The 19,108-nt window shown below is 40.9% G+C and overlaps 1 protein-coding gene across 1 annotated transcript; it reads left to right on the top strand.

Moving 5' to 3' along the window:
* Nucleotides 1,693-2,955, top strand: LOC109714595. The gene is made up of 2 exons (XM_020239295.1): nucleotides 1,693-2,240; nucleotides 2,601-2,955. Exons 1-2 carry the CDS (start codon nucleotides 1,693-1,695, stop codon nucleotides 2,953-2,955), a joined length of 903 nt encoding a protein of 300 aa, XP_020094884.1.

The raw sequence follows: 19,108 nt of genomic DNA on the forward strand, positions 1-19,108 counted from the left end.
GCAGTTGGGCAACTGGATTATGCCGACGCACTTATTGGTACTCAAGAGGTTGAAAAATTTCGATCTGATACTGGGCATGGACTGGCTCTCGAAGTACTATGCGTCTATCGACTGCAAGAGTAAGGTGATAACCTTTCGTGAGCCAGGACAGGAGGGGTTCACCTATCGAGCGTGCAAGAGTTCGTGCTTCGCCATGACAGTGTCGGCGTCTAGCGCGAGGAAGTTGGTCAACAGCGGTTGCGTAGCGTTCTTGGCAACTGTTGTGGAAGTGGATCGAGTAGCTCCAACATTAGAGGAGTTATCAGTGGTGCGGGAGTTCCCGGATGTGTTTCCTGCGGAGTTACCGGGGATACCGCCGGATCGAGAGATCGAGTTCGTGATAGACTTGATTCTCGGGACCACGCCGATTTTGAAGGCTTCGTATCGTATGGCACCGGCAGAGTTGAAAGAGTTGAGGGCTCAGTTGCAAGATCTCCTCAACAAGAAATTTATCAGGCCGAGTGTGTCACCGTGGGGAGCCCCGGTTCTATTCGTGAGGAAGAAGGACTGATCATTTCGACTCTCCATGGATTACCGCGAGTTAAACAAGGTCACTATCAAGAACAAGTACCCGTTACCCCGTATTGACGACTTGTTTGATCAGTTGCAAGGGTCTCGGATTTACTCAAAGATAGACCTCCGGCCCGGTTATCATCAGTTAAAGATTAAGCCGGAGGATGTGCAGAAGACCGTGTTCCGCACGCGGTATGGATATTACGAATTCACGGTTATGCCGTTTGGGCTCACAAACGCCTCGGCAGCGTTCATGGACTTGATGAATCGTGTCTTCAGAGCTTATTTAGATCGATTTGTCGTGGTCTTCATAGACGACATTTTGGTCTACTCTCGTAGCGACGAGGAGCACGCGGAGCATTTGCGGATAGTGCTTCAAGTCCTTCGGGAGGAGAAGCTATACGCAAAGTTAATGAAGTGCGACTTCTGGCTCCGAGAAGTTGCATTCCTGGGACATTTATTTCCGAGGGTGGAGTTTCAGTTGACTCGAGAAAAGTTGAGGCAATCAAGGATTGGCCTCGCCCGACTAATGTCACGAAAGTCCGTAGCTTTGTGGGCTTAGCGGGCTACTATAGACGGTTCGTGGAGGGATTCTCGAAGATTGTTATTCCACTTACTCGTCTGACGCAGAAGGGCACCAAGTTTATTTGGAGTGACGAGTGCGACCGGAGTTTCAAAGAGTTGAAGGAAAGATTAACTTCGACTCCGGTGCTTGCGCTACCGGTGCAGGGAGAAGACTTTGTGGTCTATGGAGATGCATCCTATCTGGGTTTGGGGTGTGTTCTGATACAGGGCGAGAAGGTGATCGCTTATGTGTCCCGTCAGTTGAAAAGCAACGAAAAGAACTACCCTATCCACGATTTGGAATTGGCCGCAGTGATCTTCGCTTTGAAGCTATGGAGGTATTACCTGTAGGGTGCGCATTGCGAGATATACACGGACCACAAAAGTTTGAAGTACCTGTTTACACAGAAGGAGCTCAATATAAGACAACACCGGTGGTTAGAGTCATTAAAGGATTACGATGTTACTATACTCTACCATCCGGGGAAGGCTAATGTGGTAGCAGACGCACTTAGCAGAAAGTCGACGGAGAACCTTGCATTGTCGATCAAACATCAGGAGCCCCTGTAGATAGAAATGGGGCGAATGGATCTTGAGGTTGTAGCTCTGGAGGTTCCGTCTATGCTCGCGGGTCTCATTGTCCAAACGACCTTGTTGGAGAAGATTAAGAGTTTGCAACCCGCAGACTCGAATCTCCAAAAGGTGCGGCTCGACATCGAAGGTGAGTGTAGCGGCGATTTCACTATAGACACCGATGGCATGCTTCGATACCGAAATCGGTGGTGTGTGCCGGAAAATAAAGAAGTTCGAAAGCTGATTTTGCAAGAAGCGCATCGGTCTCCCTATAGTGTCCACCCGGGTGAAACCAAGATGTACCAAGACTTGAAGATGCACTATTGGTGGCTGGGAATGAAAGCTGATATTGGACGCTATGTGGCGCAATGTCTTGTTTGCCAACAAGTCAAGGCGGAGTGCCGGTTTTCAGAGGGAAAGCTTCAGAGCCTACCTGTCCCCGTTTGGAAATGGGAGGATATATCCATGGATTTTGTGGTCAGATTGCCCTGTTCAATGGGTGGCCACGATGCGATATGGGTAGTGGTGGATCGCTTGACGAAGTTGGTCAGGTGACAGATTGGCGCAGGCATATCTTGATAAAGTTGTGAGGTTGCACGGGGTTTCGAAGTCGATCGTGTCGGATCAAGACCCCGGTTTACTTCGCACTTTTGAAAAAGCCTGCAGGAAGCGCTTGGCACACGGCTTGTGTTTAGTATCGCGTTCCATCCTCAAACTGATGGGCAATCGGAGAGAACCATTCAGGTTTTGGAGGATATGTTGCGGGCGTGTGTCATCGACTACAAGGGTAGTTGGAGTGATCATTTATCGATGGTCGAGTTCACCTACAACAACAGTTATCAAGCTAGTATAGAGATGGCATCGTTCGAGGCTCTCTACGGGAGAAAGTGCCGATCTCCTATACATTGGAGTGATGTGGGCGAACGGGCGGTGTTGGATCCCGATGTTTTGCGGGAGGCGGAAGAGAAGGTCCGCCTTGCTCGCCAAAGATTGTTAACGGCGCAATCTAGACAGAAGAGTTACGCGGATAAGTGCCGTCGAGATTTGGAGTTCGCGGTGGGCGACCCTGTTTTCTTGAAGGTATCACCCATGAGGGATGTGAAGCGGTTTGGAGTACGGGAAAAGTTGAGCCCCCGGTACATTGGACCTTACGAGGTGTTAGAGCAGATTGGTGCGGTAGCCTATCGGCTTGCATTGCCGCCCAAGCTCGCGAAGGTTCACAACGTGTTCCATGTCTCCAACCTTCGCAAGAATGTGGAAACTTAAGGGCAATCACGACGATCGCGAAGTTGCGGAACTGCGAGATTCCGTACGTCAAAGTTTGGTGGAGCAATCATGACGATCGCGAAGCCACGTGGGAACTTGAGGGCGTGATGAAGGAGCACCATCCTCATCTCTTCGAAGATCTGAGTTGAGGTATGATTTTAAGTTTCGAGGACGAAACTTCTTTTAAGGGGGGAGGGATGTAGTGTACCGAAATTTTTTTTTTATATAAAAGTAAATGTAAATAAAAGTAGTATGAGATACTATTTTTATTTGACTTAAAGAAGTAAAATATAAGTTGGAAGTGACTTGTACTGAAATTGGAATGAAAACAGAATATTTAGAACTTTCTGTAAGAAACGGGGCTGATATTTTAGTAGAAAATTCACAGTGTCAGAAAATTATAAAAACTTGGGAATATGTCGGAATTATTTTTATGAGGCTAGATTGAAAGTTTCATGCCATTCTAACACCCAGAAAGTAAAAAATAAAATCTGACTGCTATCTGCTAGAGATTTTAGTTCGGTAGAGCTTTCGAAGACCAAAAGTGGTACAAACTGGAAAGTTAATATATCTTTCTTTTTATTAGTTTAAACCGAGCCTGACTGTCAAATTTGAGCACAAACGGACATTCAGAAGGGCTCTGGCGGAGAGGAACAATTTGAACTGGACTAAACTGAAAATTTCAAAAATTGTTGGAGGGCTATGTATGTAACAATTGGCCTTCTCCTTGGTCCTGGTTCAACCCGAGAGAGTGAGAAAGGAGAGTCTTTCTCCCTTTCTCTTTTTTTCCTATAGCGCTCTCTCTCTAAGTTCTCTTTCTCTCTCTTCAAGATAGGATTCAAGAGGAAGGATTGGTGGAGAAGAAAGCTAGAAGGTGGATCTTCATCTTCTTCATCTTCTTCCTCACCTTGGGAGCAAGCTTTGGAGGTAAGCTTTTGGGGCTTTAATGGTAGAATTCTAGGACTTGATTCTTATGCTCTAGAAATAGTTTTAGTGGAACCCTAGGATGCTAAATAGATGACTATTGCTTGAATCATGAGTTGATTTGGGATATTCTTGCAATAGTTGCATGTTAGGGCTTTCAAAGGGGTTTTTGTGAAATGTTGGGTTTGATCTAAATTGAACCCATATTAACCTAATTGCTAGGTATTCTAACACACTGGTGAAGTCGATTCGGCGATCCGTTGAGTCTGCGCAAAGATATCGAAGAAAATGACCGTTTTGGCTTCATTTCCGCCTGGAAGGTTGAGGCGGCGTCCAAAAATTGCGAAATTTGGAATCTAGAGTCGCGGCATCATTAAAAGGTGGGGGGTGCCACCTGAAGCAGTTGAGCTACCTTCTATGTATAATATTGCATTATTGACCTTTCATCTCTTATGTTGTATGTATTGTAGGATTGTAGTTGTGCATTTCCATTCCGTCTGCTTTCCTAGAAGATTTCATAATGTGAGACGGACACATGATATAGTGGATATGTAAGGAATTTGGTCTTGACATAGGAAATCCTATAGTGCCGGAACAAGAGATGAACTTGAGGTTTATGTAGTGATATAACGAGTGGCATGTAAACAATGTTGATGACATGATGAGTGGCATGAAAATTTAGTGTAGAAGAAACACTTATGACATAGTGAACTTAGGGATAGGTGAATTTTCCTAGCTATGATATGTTGCATGAGAACTTAGTGTAGATGAAACACTTGACATGGATGTTAGGGATAGTTGAGTTCCCGAGCTATTATTAGCCCTCGTTGGTAGGGTGTCCTCAGTTGACGAGGATTGGATCATACTCATATAGTCTGTTTTCGCTTGGCGGTGGTCGCTCCACCCAAGCAGTGCACTCCGGAGTTGACACACGAGGGGCAGACGTAGTTGTAACGTATCGAAACCCGGGAGAAATTATCGAGCTTTAGCCAAATTGGTTAAAGTTGTCGAAAAAAAAAATTGGACAAGTTCCAATTAGCATTCCAATAATGTTGGAAGGACTAAAAATGAGTTTAAGAGGTGTTAGAAGGGTTTTAGCATCGAACGTCGCGAAACAGAATCGAAAACGGCGCAAAATGGCATTCTGGAGCAAAGTGTGCCGGTACAACCAGCGAGTTGTCACCGGTATAGCCCTGTAGTCTGAAAGAAAGCTGCTCTCGGGTTTGAGTTTTCACGGAAATGTACCGGTACACCCCTGGTGTGTACCGGTACACTTTGGTAAAATCCGAGAAGTTGCTCTCGGGTTGCTCTCTGCGTAATCGTGTAACCGGTGGCAGAACAAAGTGTACCGGTACACTTTGGTCTGGCAGAAACAATAAGGTCTGCTGCAAATAGAAAGAAGTAGAGGATTTTTTTTGATAATTGTTACAAGATAATAACACCCTAGCACCCCTCCCCTCTCCCTTTCACAGCCATTTCACCCCCTCCTCTTATTTCCCTTTTTCTCTCTCTAGAAATCTCCTCCAAGGGCAAGGAGGAGTTGGAAAAGGTGCTAAAGGTGTATTTGGAGGATTAGGAGGCTAGGGTTCTCTCCTACAAGGTGGACTTTGGTGAGCTTGTGACCAAGGTGAGGTTTTATAGAAAGTTGAGTCTAGGGTTTGGGTTTTGTACCCTAGGAAGCTAGGTTTTGGAGTTTCTACAAGTGTAGAAACCTCTAGTGGCCATGGAAACATGAAAACTCATGTTTTCTTCAAGTGCTCTAATGGTGGATTTTTAAGATTTGCGATAGTGGTGGTGGTTAGAGTTGTTGAAAGACCACGATATTACCATTCTATACCACCCACGGAAGGCGAATGTCATGGCCGATGCACTTAGTAGTTAAATCGGAGAAAAATTTGGCTTCGGCAATTACACCCCAACCATTATTAAAAAAGAGATGCAACGGCTTGGTTTCGAAGTAGTAGTGCCGGGAGTGCCGACTACACTTGCTACCTTAGTGGTGCAACCGACCTTGTTGTAGAGGATAAAAGAGTTGCAAGCTTCTGATGAGTATCTCCAAAATGTGCGCGGTGAAGCTGAGAGCGGTAGTGCCGATGATTTTGGCATTGGGACCGGCGGCACACACCGATTTCGAAATCGTTGGTGTGTACCTAAGAACAAGGATCTTCGCAATGCGATTATGCAAGAAGCGCATCAATCTCCTTATAGTATCCACCCCGGCAGCACCAAAATGTACCAAGATTTGAAGATGCACTATTGGTGGCCGGGCATGAAGAAAGACATTGGGGAGTTTGTTGCGCAATGTCTTACTTGCCAGCAAATAAAAGCGGAGCGGCGGTTTCCGACGGGGAAATTATAAAGCTTACCTATACCCGTTTGGAAATGAAAAATTATCGCAATGGACTTCGTGACCGGATTGCCCCGATCTCAAGGTAGACATGATACAATTTGGGTGATAGTAGACCGGTTGACGAAGTCGGCGCATTTCCTACCAATTCATATTATTTGATCGGGGGACAAGTTGGCCCAAGTGTACTTAGACGAGGTTGTGAGACTTCACGGGGTTCCAGTATCAATAGTATCGGATCGGGACCTAAGGTTCACGTCTCACTTTTGGAGGAGCCTACAAGAGGCATTGGGCACACGGCTCGACTTTAGCACGGTATTTCAACCTCAAAGTGACGGTCAATCAGAGAGGACGATACAAATACTTGAGGATATATTTCGAGCGTGTGTACTAGACTACAAGGGCGGTTGGTATGATCATCTACCGATGGCGGAGTTCGCGTACAATAATAGTTATCAAGAGAGTATCGCGATGGCGCCATTCGAGGCCCTTTATGGAAAGAAATGTCGCTCGCCAATCCATTAGAGCGATGTGCACGAGAGAGCTGCTCTTGGCCCGCATGTGGTGAGGGAGGCGGAGAAGAAAGTTTGCCTTGTCCGCCAAAGACTCACTACGGCGCAATCTCGGCAAAAAAGCTATGCCGACAAACAGAGAAAAGACATAGAGTATGCAGTTGGCGACCACGTCTTTCTAAAGGTATCGCCGATGCGAGGAATTAGATGGTTCGGCCTCCGTGGGAAGCTAAGTTCTTGGTATCTTGGACCGTTTGAGGTGTTGGAGCGGGTCGGCGCGGTGGCATACAAGATAGAATTACCACCGAGGCTTGCGGGAGTATACGACGTGTTCCATGTATCGAACCTCCGCAAGTACATTCATGACCCCGAGCATGTCCTATCGTTTGAGCCGTCCGAGATTCAAGAGGACATGACTTACGAGGAGTTCCTGGCGTATATTATCGACCGAGAAGTGAGAAAATTATGGAACCGTGAGATTTCGTATGTTAAAATTCATTGGAGTAACCATGATGATCGGGAAGCCACTTGGGAGCTCGAGAGTGCAATGTGGGAGCATTACCCTTATCTCTTCACTGAGCTGAATTGAGGTATAAGTTTAAGTTTAAGTTAAGTAAGTTTCGTGGACGAAACTAATTTTAAGGGGTGGAGAATGTAACGTATCGAAACCCGGGAGAAATTATCGAGCTTTAGCCAAATTGGTTAAAGTTGTCGAAAAAAAAATTGGACAAGTTCCAATTAGCATTCCAATAATGTTGGAAGGACTAAAAATGAGTTTAAGAGGTGTTAGAAGGATTTTAGCATCGAACGGCGCGGAACAGAATCAAAAACGACGCAAAATGGCATTCTGGAGCAAAGTGTGCCGGTACAACCAGCGAGTTGTCACCGGTATAGCCCTGTAGTCTGAGAGAAAGCTGCTCTCGGGTTTGAGTTTTCACGGAAATGTACCGGTACACCCCTGGTGTGTACCGGTACACTTTGGTAAAATCCGAGCAGNGTTTCGTGGACGAAACTAATTTTAAGGGGTGGAGAATGTAACGTATCGAAACCCGGGAGAAATTATCGAGCTTTAGCCAAATTGGTTAAAGTTGTTGAAAGAAAAAGTTGGACAAATTCCAATTAGCATTCCAACAATGTTAGAAGGGCTAAAAATGAGTTTAAGAGGTGTTAAAAGGGTTTTAGCATCGAACGACGCGAAACAGAATCGAAAACAGCACAAAATGGCATTCTGGAGCAAAGTGTACCGGTACAACCAGCGAGTTGTCACTGGTACAGCCCTGCAGCCCGAGAGAAAGCTGCTCTCGGGTTTGAGTTTTTGCGGAAATGTACCGGTACACCCCTGGTGTGTTCTGGTACACTTTGGTAAAATCCAAGCAGTTGCTCTCGGGTTGCTCTCTGCGTAATAGTGTAACCGTTGGCAGAACAAAGTGTACCGGTACACTTTGGTCTGGCAGAAACAATAAGGTCTGCTGCAAATAGAAAAAAATGGAGGATTTTTTTTGGTAATTATTATAATATAATAACACCCTAACACCCTTCCCCTCTCCCCTTCACAGCCATTTCACCCCCTCTTCTTATTTCCCTCTTTTTCTCTCTAGAAATCTCCTCCAAGGGTAAGGAGAAGGAGTTGGAGAAGGTGCTAAAGATGGATTTGGAGGATTAGGAGGCTAGGGTTCTCTCCTACAAGGTGGACTTTGGTGAGCTTGTGACCAAGGTGAGGTTTTATGAAAAGTTGAGTCTATGGTTTGGATTTTGTACCCTAGGAAGCTAGGTTTTGGAGTTCTACAAGTGTAGAAACCTCTAGTGGCCATGGAAACATGAAAAAGTGCTCTAATGGTGGATTTTTAGGGTTTGCATTCTAAGCCCTAGAATTGGTTTAGATGGTTCTAGATGAACTTCTAGATGTTGGACAAGCTCTCTTTTTCTTGTTTTAGAGATCAAAACCTAGAATTTTGCAAATGGCAACATTAGGGCACCTAATTTGGGGCTTTTGCCTCTGAATGTTTTTAAGGCAAATTGACCTTGTAGAAACTTAATTAGGGGTATTCCCGATGCGTGGGACAACTCCGTTTGATGTTACGAAAAGGTTTAGATGAAGTTATTGAGAAAAATCATAATTTGGCTTCGTTTTGCCGCAGGCGAAAAAGTAGGGCTTCAAAAATTCTAAGAAATTTATCGTAGCATCCCTACAACCATCTAAGTTGGGTGGTGCATTCTAAGGACCTCGGAATTCCTTTTATGTTTAAGGTGTCATATTTGAGCATATGTATGTATTCGAGCATATTGCATAGTAGGATAATTGTAAGTTTCTTTTTGCATGTTGTGGGTTCAAATGCATGTGAGAATTTTAATAACCCTACGTATGCATGATAAATGACAAGAACTTAGTGGATTTAGATAACAAATGTGAAATGTGGACATGAATGTAGAAAATGGCATTGATGAATCAAGAGTGCTAGAGTTGAACACTTAGAAAACAAGTGTGGCTTTAGTGAATGAGTACAAGAACAAAGTAGTGTATATGACACTAGTAAAGGTTAACGAATGCAAGTATACAAAGGTAGTGACATTATGACATAACAACCTTAGAGTTAAGGGTCATATGTTCATTGTTTCCCCATAGTTAAGGAATGGATTGGACTTGACATCCTTATAGTTAAGAATGGGATCATAGTTACCTGTAAGTCCATTTTCGAGGGTGGTAGCTCCCTCTCGGGCGATGTGCTCCGGAGTTGTCATCACTGGATCATAGCGAGTATCTTCCTAGAGGACGGTCCCGTCGGGTTGTAGCGGGTATCTCCCCGATAGTAGGGATTTGGTTGGTGGGTCGTTGAGGGCGAAACCTACGGGTTAGCCAAGAGATTGGGTAATGAGATTGTGACATTGCATTCAATATGAGCATACTATTGAGCATTGCATTTATTATTGTTCAGGCATATTAGCTGCATTTGTATAGTTTGGTTACTTTCTATATCTTTTTTCTTCTATTATGCCTGATTTAGATCTAGTGGGAAAGTCGGCGTGGTTGGTTGCCGAACCCACTGGAAACTTTGTTGTAGTTCTCACACCCCATTTTCCAAAGAGTCCGGATCGGGCGAGCCGGCGGATGATCGCGGTAAGGACATCGCGCCATAGATAGAGACCACCCGAGATGGTTTCTTATTTTGGTTTAGTTGCATACCTTTACACATCACCTTTTTGTATTTTAATGACTATAGATGTTAAATGAAAAGAATATGAATCATGTAAAAGATACTTTATATTTCAATGCAAGAACTTATATTTTGAGATCATGTGATGTAAAGAGAAGAAATGATGCAAAAAATGTAAATAATTTTCTTAAGTGTAGTTTATTACTTTCACTATTGGCTATTGCTTTGCCTCGTGCAAGTCATTGTATATGCTTCCGCTTATGCAAATTTTTACTCTATTGATACTTGTTGTTCAGCCTTGGGCGGACAGGGGAGGCTCTGTCCGTTCGGCGTCTGTTTGACGCTCTCGAACCGGCCAAAAGGATCGGGCTCGGGGCGTGACAGTAGTTGTCCCGCAGACGGTCTCGGGTGGGTTGAGTAGCTGAGGCTCCTCACCTATGGGATTTGTGTTGTGAGTCAAGGGCAAACCTTCGGGTTAGCCAGAGGATTGGGTGAACATATGAATGGCATTACTTCTTGAACATAGTAGAACGATAGCTGACTTCATTATTATATAGTTCTTGCATTCATTACAGTTGATTGAGGCATAGTAGTGTACTTGTAGATTTCATTACTATGTAGCAGTTGTTTCCATATCTATCTATCTATCTATCTGCTTATGCCTGCTTAGACCTAGTGGGAAGATCGGCAGAGTCGACGGCCGAACCCACTGGGAACTATTCGTAGTTCTCACCCTACTTTGTTGCAGGGCCGAGTTTGAGTGGACCGGGCGAGGACCGCGGTAAGGGCATAACGCCCTAGTAGTTAGTGGCTTTCCTTTTGCATTAGAAGCACCCTATGTACGTGAGTGTTAGATGATGTATAGGTGAGGTCTATGTATTTTGGAGAGTTGTATGATGAGAATAACTTGTAAACCTTGTATGTATACATTTTGGGAGATGGAAATGTAATCAATTATGTAAATGTTGAATGAAAATGTAATAGCTAGAACTATCTCTCTCTCGCTTATTTGCTTGTATCATTACTTGCTTGTTATACTCGCAATGATCATGTATGTTGTTTAAGTTTTTCCTGGGCAACTTTGTATGTACATGATCTCGTTGTTTGGCCTTGGGCGGACAGGAAAAGTGCTGTCCGTTCGGCGTCTGTTCGACGTACCCCAATCGACCAAATTGGCGGTTGCGGGGCGTGACAATTGGTCAACTTGACTAGGTTGACCGGCTCAAATCCGATAAATTGTAAAGAAGTCCTCCAATTTATTGTTGTGGCACTTGCATCCAATTTGGTACAATTTGATCTTGTCCGGGCCGATTTGAACAATTTGATTGAACCACCTTTAATCAATTCTGGTTCGGTTTGAGCCACTTTAAATTCAATTACAACCTGAAATTGCTAAGTAACAAATTAAATCCAAAATTTGTTTGTTATCATCAAAATTTATTATTGGATAAAATCCAACATCATGTTCCTTTCTCTGCTCTTTTGTGGCTATGGTCTTGACAAATGCCATTATCTTCTAGCTTCGGGAGGCTCTGGTGGTATAATTACCTGCTAGAGTTCTAATTTTTTCTTCTGTAAGGAGGTCATTGTGAGAAATACTTCCTCACTTTCCTTCTCCTCTACCTACCAAGAAGAAAGGCTTTCTATCTCACGAATATTTATGGCCCTTCTACCTAGAATGGAAATGAAGACTTCTGTTCTGAACTCTTCCTCAAAATATCCTGTTTCAACGCCTGGGTTATCTGTGGAGATTTCAATATCACTAAAAATCAATCTGAACGAAAAGGAAACACTTGGCACAGGAAGGTTATGGACATGTTCTCATATCTCATCAACGCCCTAGATATTATAGATCTTCCTTTGAGCAACCAATTTTTCACTTGGTCGAATATGCAATATATTCCTTCCTTCGCTAAGCTCGATAGATTTCTTGTCTCTATTGAATTGGACCAATCACTTCCCCTCTGCAAGGTTAAAGCTCTCCCTAGGATCACCTCTAACCACACACCAATCCTCCTTCCCATGGGGTCTCAAATTGCTTCTAGAAGATTTCGATTTGAGGGGGTTTGGCTAACAAAGAAGACTTCCTCATCAGTGTCCCGCTTTGGTGGAACGAAGTTCTGACAAAAAACTCAGCTATCCTCACTTTAACCACTAAATTAAGGCATTATAGAGTTCAAATAAAGGAATGATGCAAGACCAGTTTTTACAGTATAGCTATCTCCACGAAACAACTTCAAGAGGAACTACATAAAATTGACATTCTAGAGGAACTGCATGACCTATCCGAGGATTTACTGGATAAAAAGACTGAACTAAGGAAGATGCAACTTTTGCTGGAGGAGGAAGAGATACATTGGAAACTAGAGCCAAATAATGTTGACTCAAAGAAAGTGATGGTAATGCCAAATTTTTTTAATGTAGTAGCTAACGGACGAAGACACGCCAACATAATTGACGTAACAGAAGACGAAGGGCGACAACTTACCAATGAAGAGCACAAGAGATCCTATTTCTTCCACAAATTTAGGCAATTGTTTGGCCTACATGATGAGAGATCGCAGTCCCAAGAAGACTGGAGTGGGCTATACCAGACCAGTAGACTGCTAACCCCCGACCTACTAACAACCCTATTCTCTATCGAGGAGGTAAACGACGCAGTCTTTCAACTTGGAGTTGATAAGGCACTTGGGCTAGACGGATTCCTGCTTATTTTCTTTCAAACTTTCTGGGAAACTATTGAGGAGGATCTTTTCAAAATCTTTATTGACCTTCAGGAGGATTGGCTCTTTCCTCGTCCGATTGACTACTCATTTATTTGCCTGATCCCTAAAAATGGACCTTGCAGAGCCAACGTTTTTCGACTGATCAGTCTAATTAATGGAATTCAAAAAAATCATCTCTAAAGTTCTTACCAATAGACTTGCTCAGGTGATGCCATCTATTATTGCGCCTATGCAATCGGCCTTTTTAAGGATCGTTTAATGTCAGACTCCTTCATCACAGCTTGTGAGCTTGTTGCCTAGTGTTCTAAAATTGAAGTGGAATGTGTGTGTATCAAGGCTGACTATGAAAAAACCGTCAATAACGTTAGGTGGTCTTTCCTGAAGAACATAATGTCGTGGCTAGGATTTAGTAATAAGTGGCGGTCCTAGTCGAACAGTGTATTAGTAATGCAAAAGTGGCCATCCTAGTTAATGGGATACAAACTAAGTGTTTGAAGACCACAAAAAGCCTTATACAAGGAGATCCCCTCTCCCCTACCTTCGCTTACTGGTGGCCGATTGCCTTTCAAGGCTAACTTATTTTGCCTGGAAAAACGACCTTCTCCATGGAATTGGCCTATCTGAAGGTAGCAAAACGGTTCTTATTCAATATGCTGACGATACGATTTTCTTTCATGAGCCCAAGAAAAGCAGCTTGAGAAACATTCGATTCATTTGGAATCTCTTCGAATGGGCCTCAAGACTCAAGATTAACAAGGGCAAGTCTGAACTATGTTATTTAGGAAATATCCCACACAAAGCAGTCAGGCTAGCTAACATCCTAGGCTGCAAAGTAGGGAGTCTTCCAATCTGTTACCTGGGATTACCACTGTCCAACAAACAATTAAGGAAGGAGGATTGGTCCAAAGTCATTGGCGGTATTGATAAGAGAATTGAAGGGTGGAAAGCTAAGCTACTCCCCCGAGGAGGAAGACTTATCCTTGTCAACTCAGTTCTCACTAATCGGCCACTACATTACTTCTCTATCTTCAAAGCCCCACAGTGGTATTGCCCTTAGTCAAAACCATTTACTATATCAGAAGAAGGCCGTTATATGAGGAAAGAACCTTCACCCCTTACTCCTAGTGGCGGAGGAGCGTGTTGCGTTGCAGAGATGTGTTCAAATGCGGATTAACCTATAAGCTAGGAGATGGTAGAAATATCAGGCTCTGGTTCGACATCTGGATAGAGGAGACCTCCTTACGCACCCAGTTTCCTATAATTTTTGACAAGTTAAGATACAAAGATGTAAGAGTGTCCCAATGCTAGAACTCTAATGGGTTGAGATGGCACTACATCTGTCGTCGTTTTATTGCGTCCATTTCTAGTGATGGAAGTAGACAGCTAATGTTGCTAAAGGACCTATAGAGATTGGTAGAGTGGTGGTTATCCAATAGATAGTATGAGAATAGTGTTTATTACCAACTTTTTAACCATTTGATATTTAGGATTGGGAAAACTTCAAATACCACCCCTGTGGTTTCGCATTTTTTCACTTTAGTACCCTGTGGTTTAAAGTGTATCAATTTAGTACCCTGTGGTTTCGCACTTTCTCACTTTAATACCGTGTAGTTTAAAGTGCATCAATTTAGTACCCTGTGGTTTCATTTTTCTTTTTTTGTTGGCTCCTCAATTAATATTTCGTTAAATTATATACAAAAAAATTCAAATACCCTACCTAGGTTTATCAAATATTTACTTTAGTACCCTTTAGTTTAAATTTTGTCACTGATTTTTTTTTCCTCTGTTAATATTTCGTTAAATTATATACAAAAAAAACTTCAGATATCTTACCTAGGTTTATCGAATATTCATTTTAGTACCCTTTAATTTTAACTTTGTCACAAACTTAACGAAAAAAACTTGTGAAATGGATAATAAAAAGAGAAAAATAAACCACAGGGTACTAACTTGATACACTTTAAACCACAGGGTACTAAGGTGAGAAAGTACAAAATCACAGGGGCTAACTTGAATCACTTTAAGCCATACGATACTAAAGTGAGAAAGTGTGAAACCACAGGGAGGTATTTGAAGTTTACCTTTTAGGATTTATAGTGAAGGTTGTTAGAATAGCAATAATCGAATAGATAGTATAAGAATCGTGCTTACTATCAACTTTTTGACCATTTGATATGTAGGATTTAATGGAGATTGGTGGAATAGTAATAACCTAATAGTGAACTAGTTAATAGTAAATGCTATTCATATACTATCAATAGTATATTATATATAAATATATAGAACTAGGCTAGAATACTGTTAACAGCATCAAGTCATTTGTACTATTAAGTTTTTGGCCCTTGGATGAAGCGATGTACGGTTAGAATGATAGTGGTCCTCTAGGGATGAGTTGGTGGTTGGTCGAATAGTATGATCTAACAGGTCAAAATAGTCAAAAGGGTTGATCTAATGGCATAATACTTGATAGCACGAAGTGTTTGCTATCGATAGTATTTAGCCGGACTATCTCTTTCTCCTTTGCCAGTCTCGCCCTCATCATCGTACGTCTAATTCTCAACATCTTCTCATCGCCTCTCCTCCTCTCGTCGCATTCTCACCCTTCGCCGCCATTCTTCCCATCTCTCTCTCTCTATATATATATATATATATATATATATATATATATATATATATATATATCTGTCGTGATTATTTCATGTTTGTTGTAATAAAAAAAAAAAGAGCTCTGATGGATGGTGGTATGCTTATGGAAGCACGGGGCCTCCGTGCTTCCAAGTTGTTTTCGATGTTCGGATTTCGAATCGAACGATGGCTCCGTTAGAGTTGATCTAGATTTTTGAAGTACCTAGGAAAATAAATTTTGTGATTTTTCGATATCATTTGCCTAGTGATCGAAGGGGCTCAAATCAATAATTTTAATAGCGTGGTGAGCCGGTTGCAAGTTTAATGGTGTAGAAATATCCAAATCACAATGAAATTTTGATAGAAAAATTCTTTATACATATTAAAACAAGATCAATAACTTTGATCTAAAATTTTTAATGTATATCATCAAATTTTGTAAGATTTTTATTTTTAGTCCGTTGATTTTGAGCACTTCGATCACTAGGCAATATGATATCGAAAATATCACAAATTTATTTTCTAGATACTTCAAATACTCTAGATCAAGTCTAACGAGGCTGATCGTCGATTCGAAGTCAAACATCGAAACCAAAGTGGAAGCACGGAGCCCTCTGTGCTTTCATAAGCATTTAGCCGTACTCTATATATATATATTATATATATATATATATATATATATTATATATATATATATATATATATTTGAGCTCCTATTACTTTTAAAAGCACAAGTCATTGGTTGCTGTGTAACTTTTGGCCTTTGGATGTTTGGATGAAGATTTATTGGGTTAGGATGAACATCAATAATAAGATCAATACTTCTGATTTGAAAATCGAATCTTTTATCATTATTATTTGTGATATTTTTATTTTTAGCTGTTCATTTTGAGCCTAATCGTTTACTAGACAAATGAAGTCAAAAAAATTATAAAATATGATTTATAAATAGTTCAAAAATAACGGAGCTGATCACCGAATTGGATGATCCATCATGGCAAGTAACTTACAATTACGGAAGGCCTCTGTACTTTAGAAAGCACAGGAGTCTAGCTCTCTCTCTCTATATATAGTTGAGCAGGAATATTTTTAACAGTATTTGTGTTTTTTTACTATCGATTTTTTAGCCGTTAGATGCAAATTTTTATCAATTTCATTCTTTAGATCATACTATTCAACTAAAAACCCACTCAACTTTAGTTGGAAAAACTAGTCAACCCTAGGAGATCACTATTATCTTAATTGTACAATTTTTCATCCAAGAGTTAAAAACTCGATAGCAAAAAAAGCTAAATACTATTATAGTAGCAGGACTGCTGTGTTCTCAGGAGCACAGAGGCCTCCGTGCTCCTAAGCTGTTTTCGATGATGAAATTTTCGAATCGACGAACGGCTCCGTTAAACTTGATCTAGCGTATTTGAAGTTTCTAGAAAATAATTTTTGCAATTTTTCGATATCATTTACCTAGTAATCGAAACGATTCAAAATCAATAATTTTAACGGCTGAAAATAAAAATCCTATAAAAAGTGGTGCTATAGCACTAAAATTTTCGATCAAAACTATTGATCTTGTTGTAGACAGTATAAAGAATTTTGTATCAAAATTTCATCTGATTTGAATATTTCTATATCGTTAAACTTGAAAACGGCAGATATCAACCATTAAAAATTATTGATTTTTAATCCTTTCGATCACTAGGTAAATGATATCGAAAAATTGCAAAAATTATTTTCTAGAAACCTCAAATACCCTAGATCAAGTCTAACGGAGCCGATCGTCAATTCGAAATTTTCATCATCGAAAACGGCTCAGGAGCACGGAGGAGGCCTCCGTGCTCCTAAGAGCACAGCAGCCCTGCTCCTATTAATAGCTAGTATTCCGATTATATTATATTATATTATATATATATATATATATATATATATATATATATATATATATATATATATATATATATATATATATTAAAAAAAATACTTATATAACTACCATTCAAAAAAAAAAAAAATAAAAATAAAAAAAGGCTTAATTGTTTTCCAATTGTGTTAATAATAATAAGAGGATCTATGCAAACCAAGCCCGACCCGTTGGCCCGGTTCGTAGGAGCCGGATCGGGCCGCGAATGTTAAAGCCCGAGAAAATCTACGCCCGGCCCGGATTTTGATTTGTATTAGTTGATGTTTTTATCTCTTCTTTTGTTGCTAAATTTGGACTTCAGCATGCAAATAAAATCTATGCAAATATTTGACAANTATATATATATATATATATATATATATATATATATAGTTTTATTAGATTATATGCAATGCAAGCAATAACAAAATTTGTTTACTTATGTTACGTCTGGTTTGGGCATAAATAAGAACTGTCTATTCTAGTGATAGATACAAGTTCAGGTATAAGCAGGAATTAGATCAATTTTACGTTTGTATGAAAATTAGGTTGTTTCTGTGAATAAGGTAAATAGTGTTTGGATGGTTATATTGGAATAAGGGGAGACAAGAGTTATAATTTTAAATTAAAAATATTTTATCTAATTAATTAACATCAAAATATTAATTCAAACTAATTTAATAAATTAATAAATTTATTAGCTTGTTCCAGAGATATAGGGTGGAAATTCCAACCTTATACCAGGTTGTTTCAGGAAAAAAAAGGACAGTTGTTTCCACCCCTCTACTTTTGTGTTTGGAGAACAAAGGGGGGATAACCCTTATTCCATCCCTTGTTCCCCAACTAAAGGGGGCCTTAGTAACTTTCGGGTGACGATAGAGAGATATTGAATTATTTTAATAAAATTTAAATGGTATAATTATCAAAATTAAAAGTTTAGAATTCTTTTTTACAAAAACGCTAAATTAAGTTTGAATGTAGGGATGCAAACGAATCCGGGTTGGTGGAGCTCCTGCCCTGATCTGCCCCGAATGGGGCAGTAAATGGGAGGAAATAAACGCATTCGGGGCAGGAAACGGTACAGTTTTTATGATCCGAGGCGGATTCGGGGCAGGAAACGGGAAAATTTTTGATCCGCCCCGAATCCGCCGCACCATGATCCGCCCCGAATCCGCCCCGAAAACTATTTCTATATTTCTTTAAAATACTCTTGAAAAATGATATATTTACAAAAAAAACCCCAACTATATTAGTTCTCATAGTCTCATTTTGCAAACTTTGAATTTTATTGCGAATTGTAATTGATATTTTTGATTTTTATAGTTGATATTGTTATTTATATATAACTTGATAATATTATTAATTAATATTAAAAATTTTGTTGATTTATATTTATAAAATGTTAATAATATTAAAATTTGTAAAACAAATACTATTTGGCGGGGTAGATTCAGGGCGCCGGCGGGAGGCGGGTTATGAGCCGGGGCGGATCATGGGATAACTATTTTCAACCCGTCACGGATTCGGGGCGGGAGGCGAGGAGGACTTTTCGTAGTCAGGGCGGGAGGCGGGGCGGGGCTCCCGCCCCAGATCCGCCCCGTTTGCATCCCTATTTGAATGGCCTCTGTACATTTGTCCTTAAAAATGAGAGGAGCAGATTGGTGCTGCTCTCACCATCATTAATTCCACCATGAAACACTATCGATACGTACATAGGTTGCATCCATGCACTTATTAGTCATAAATTACTGCATCATAATAAGAGATTTTCAAGGCAACGACAATAATATAATAGCTTGCTATAGTGATCATTTTTATTGCAAGCTCAGGTCACGTTGTACTAGCTTCGGTTAAATTCAGTCAACGAGCTCTTTGAATCTATCTATCTATCTATCTATCTATCTATCAATATTTATTGAAAACAAAATTCGTTAATAATAACACAGCGCGCGGCTTTAATTAGTGTTGAC

Source organism: Ananas comosus, linkage group 8, assembly GCF_001540865.1.
Source record: "Ananas comosus cultivar F153 linkage group 8, ASM154086v1, whole genome shotgun sequence".
Lineage (NCBI taxonomy): Eukaryota > Viridiplantae > Streptophyta > Magnoliopsida > Poales > Bromeliaceae > Ananas > Ananas comosus.

Bases quoted from the DNA above. Each gene is read 5' to 3' on its own strand.
- LOC109714595 (XM_020239295.1), top strand. From the start codon at position 1,693: ATGGGGCGAATGGATCTTGAGGTTGTAGCTCTGGAGGTTCCGTCTATG. The intron at 2,241-2,600 runs GTGACAGATTGG...TATACATTGGAG, and splicing joins CGCTTGACGAAGTTGGTCAG to TGATGTGGGCGAACGGGCGG.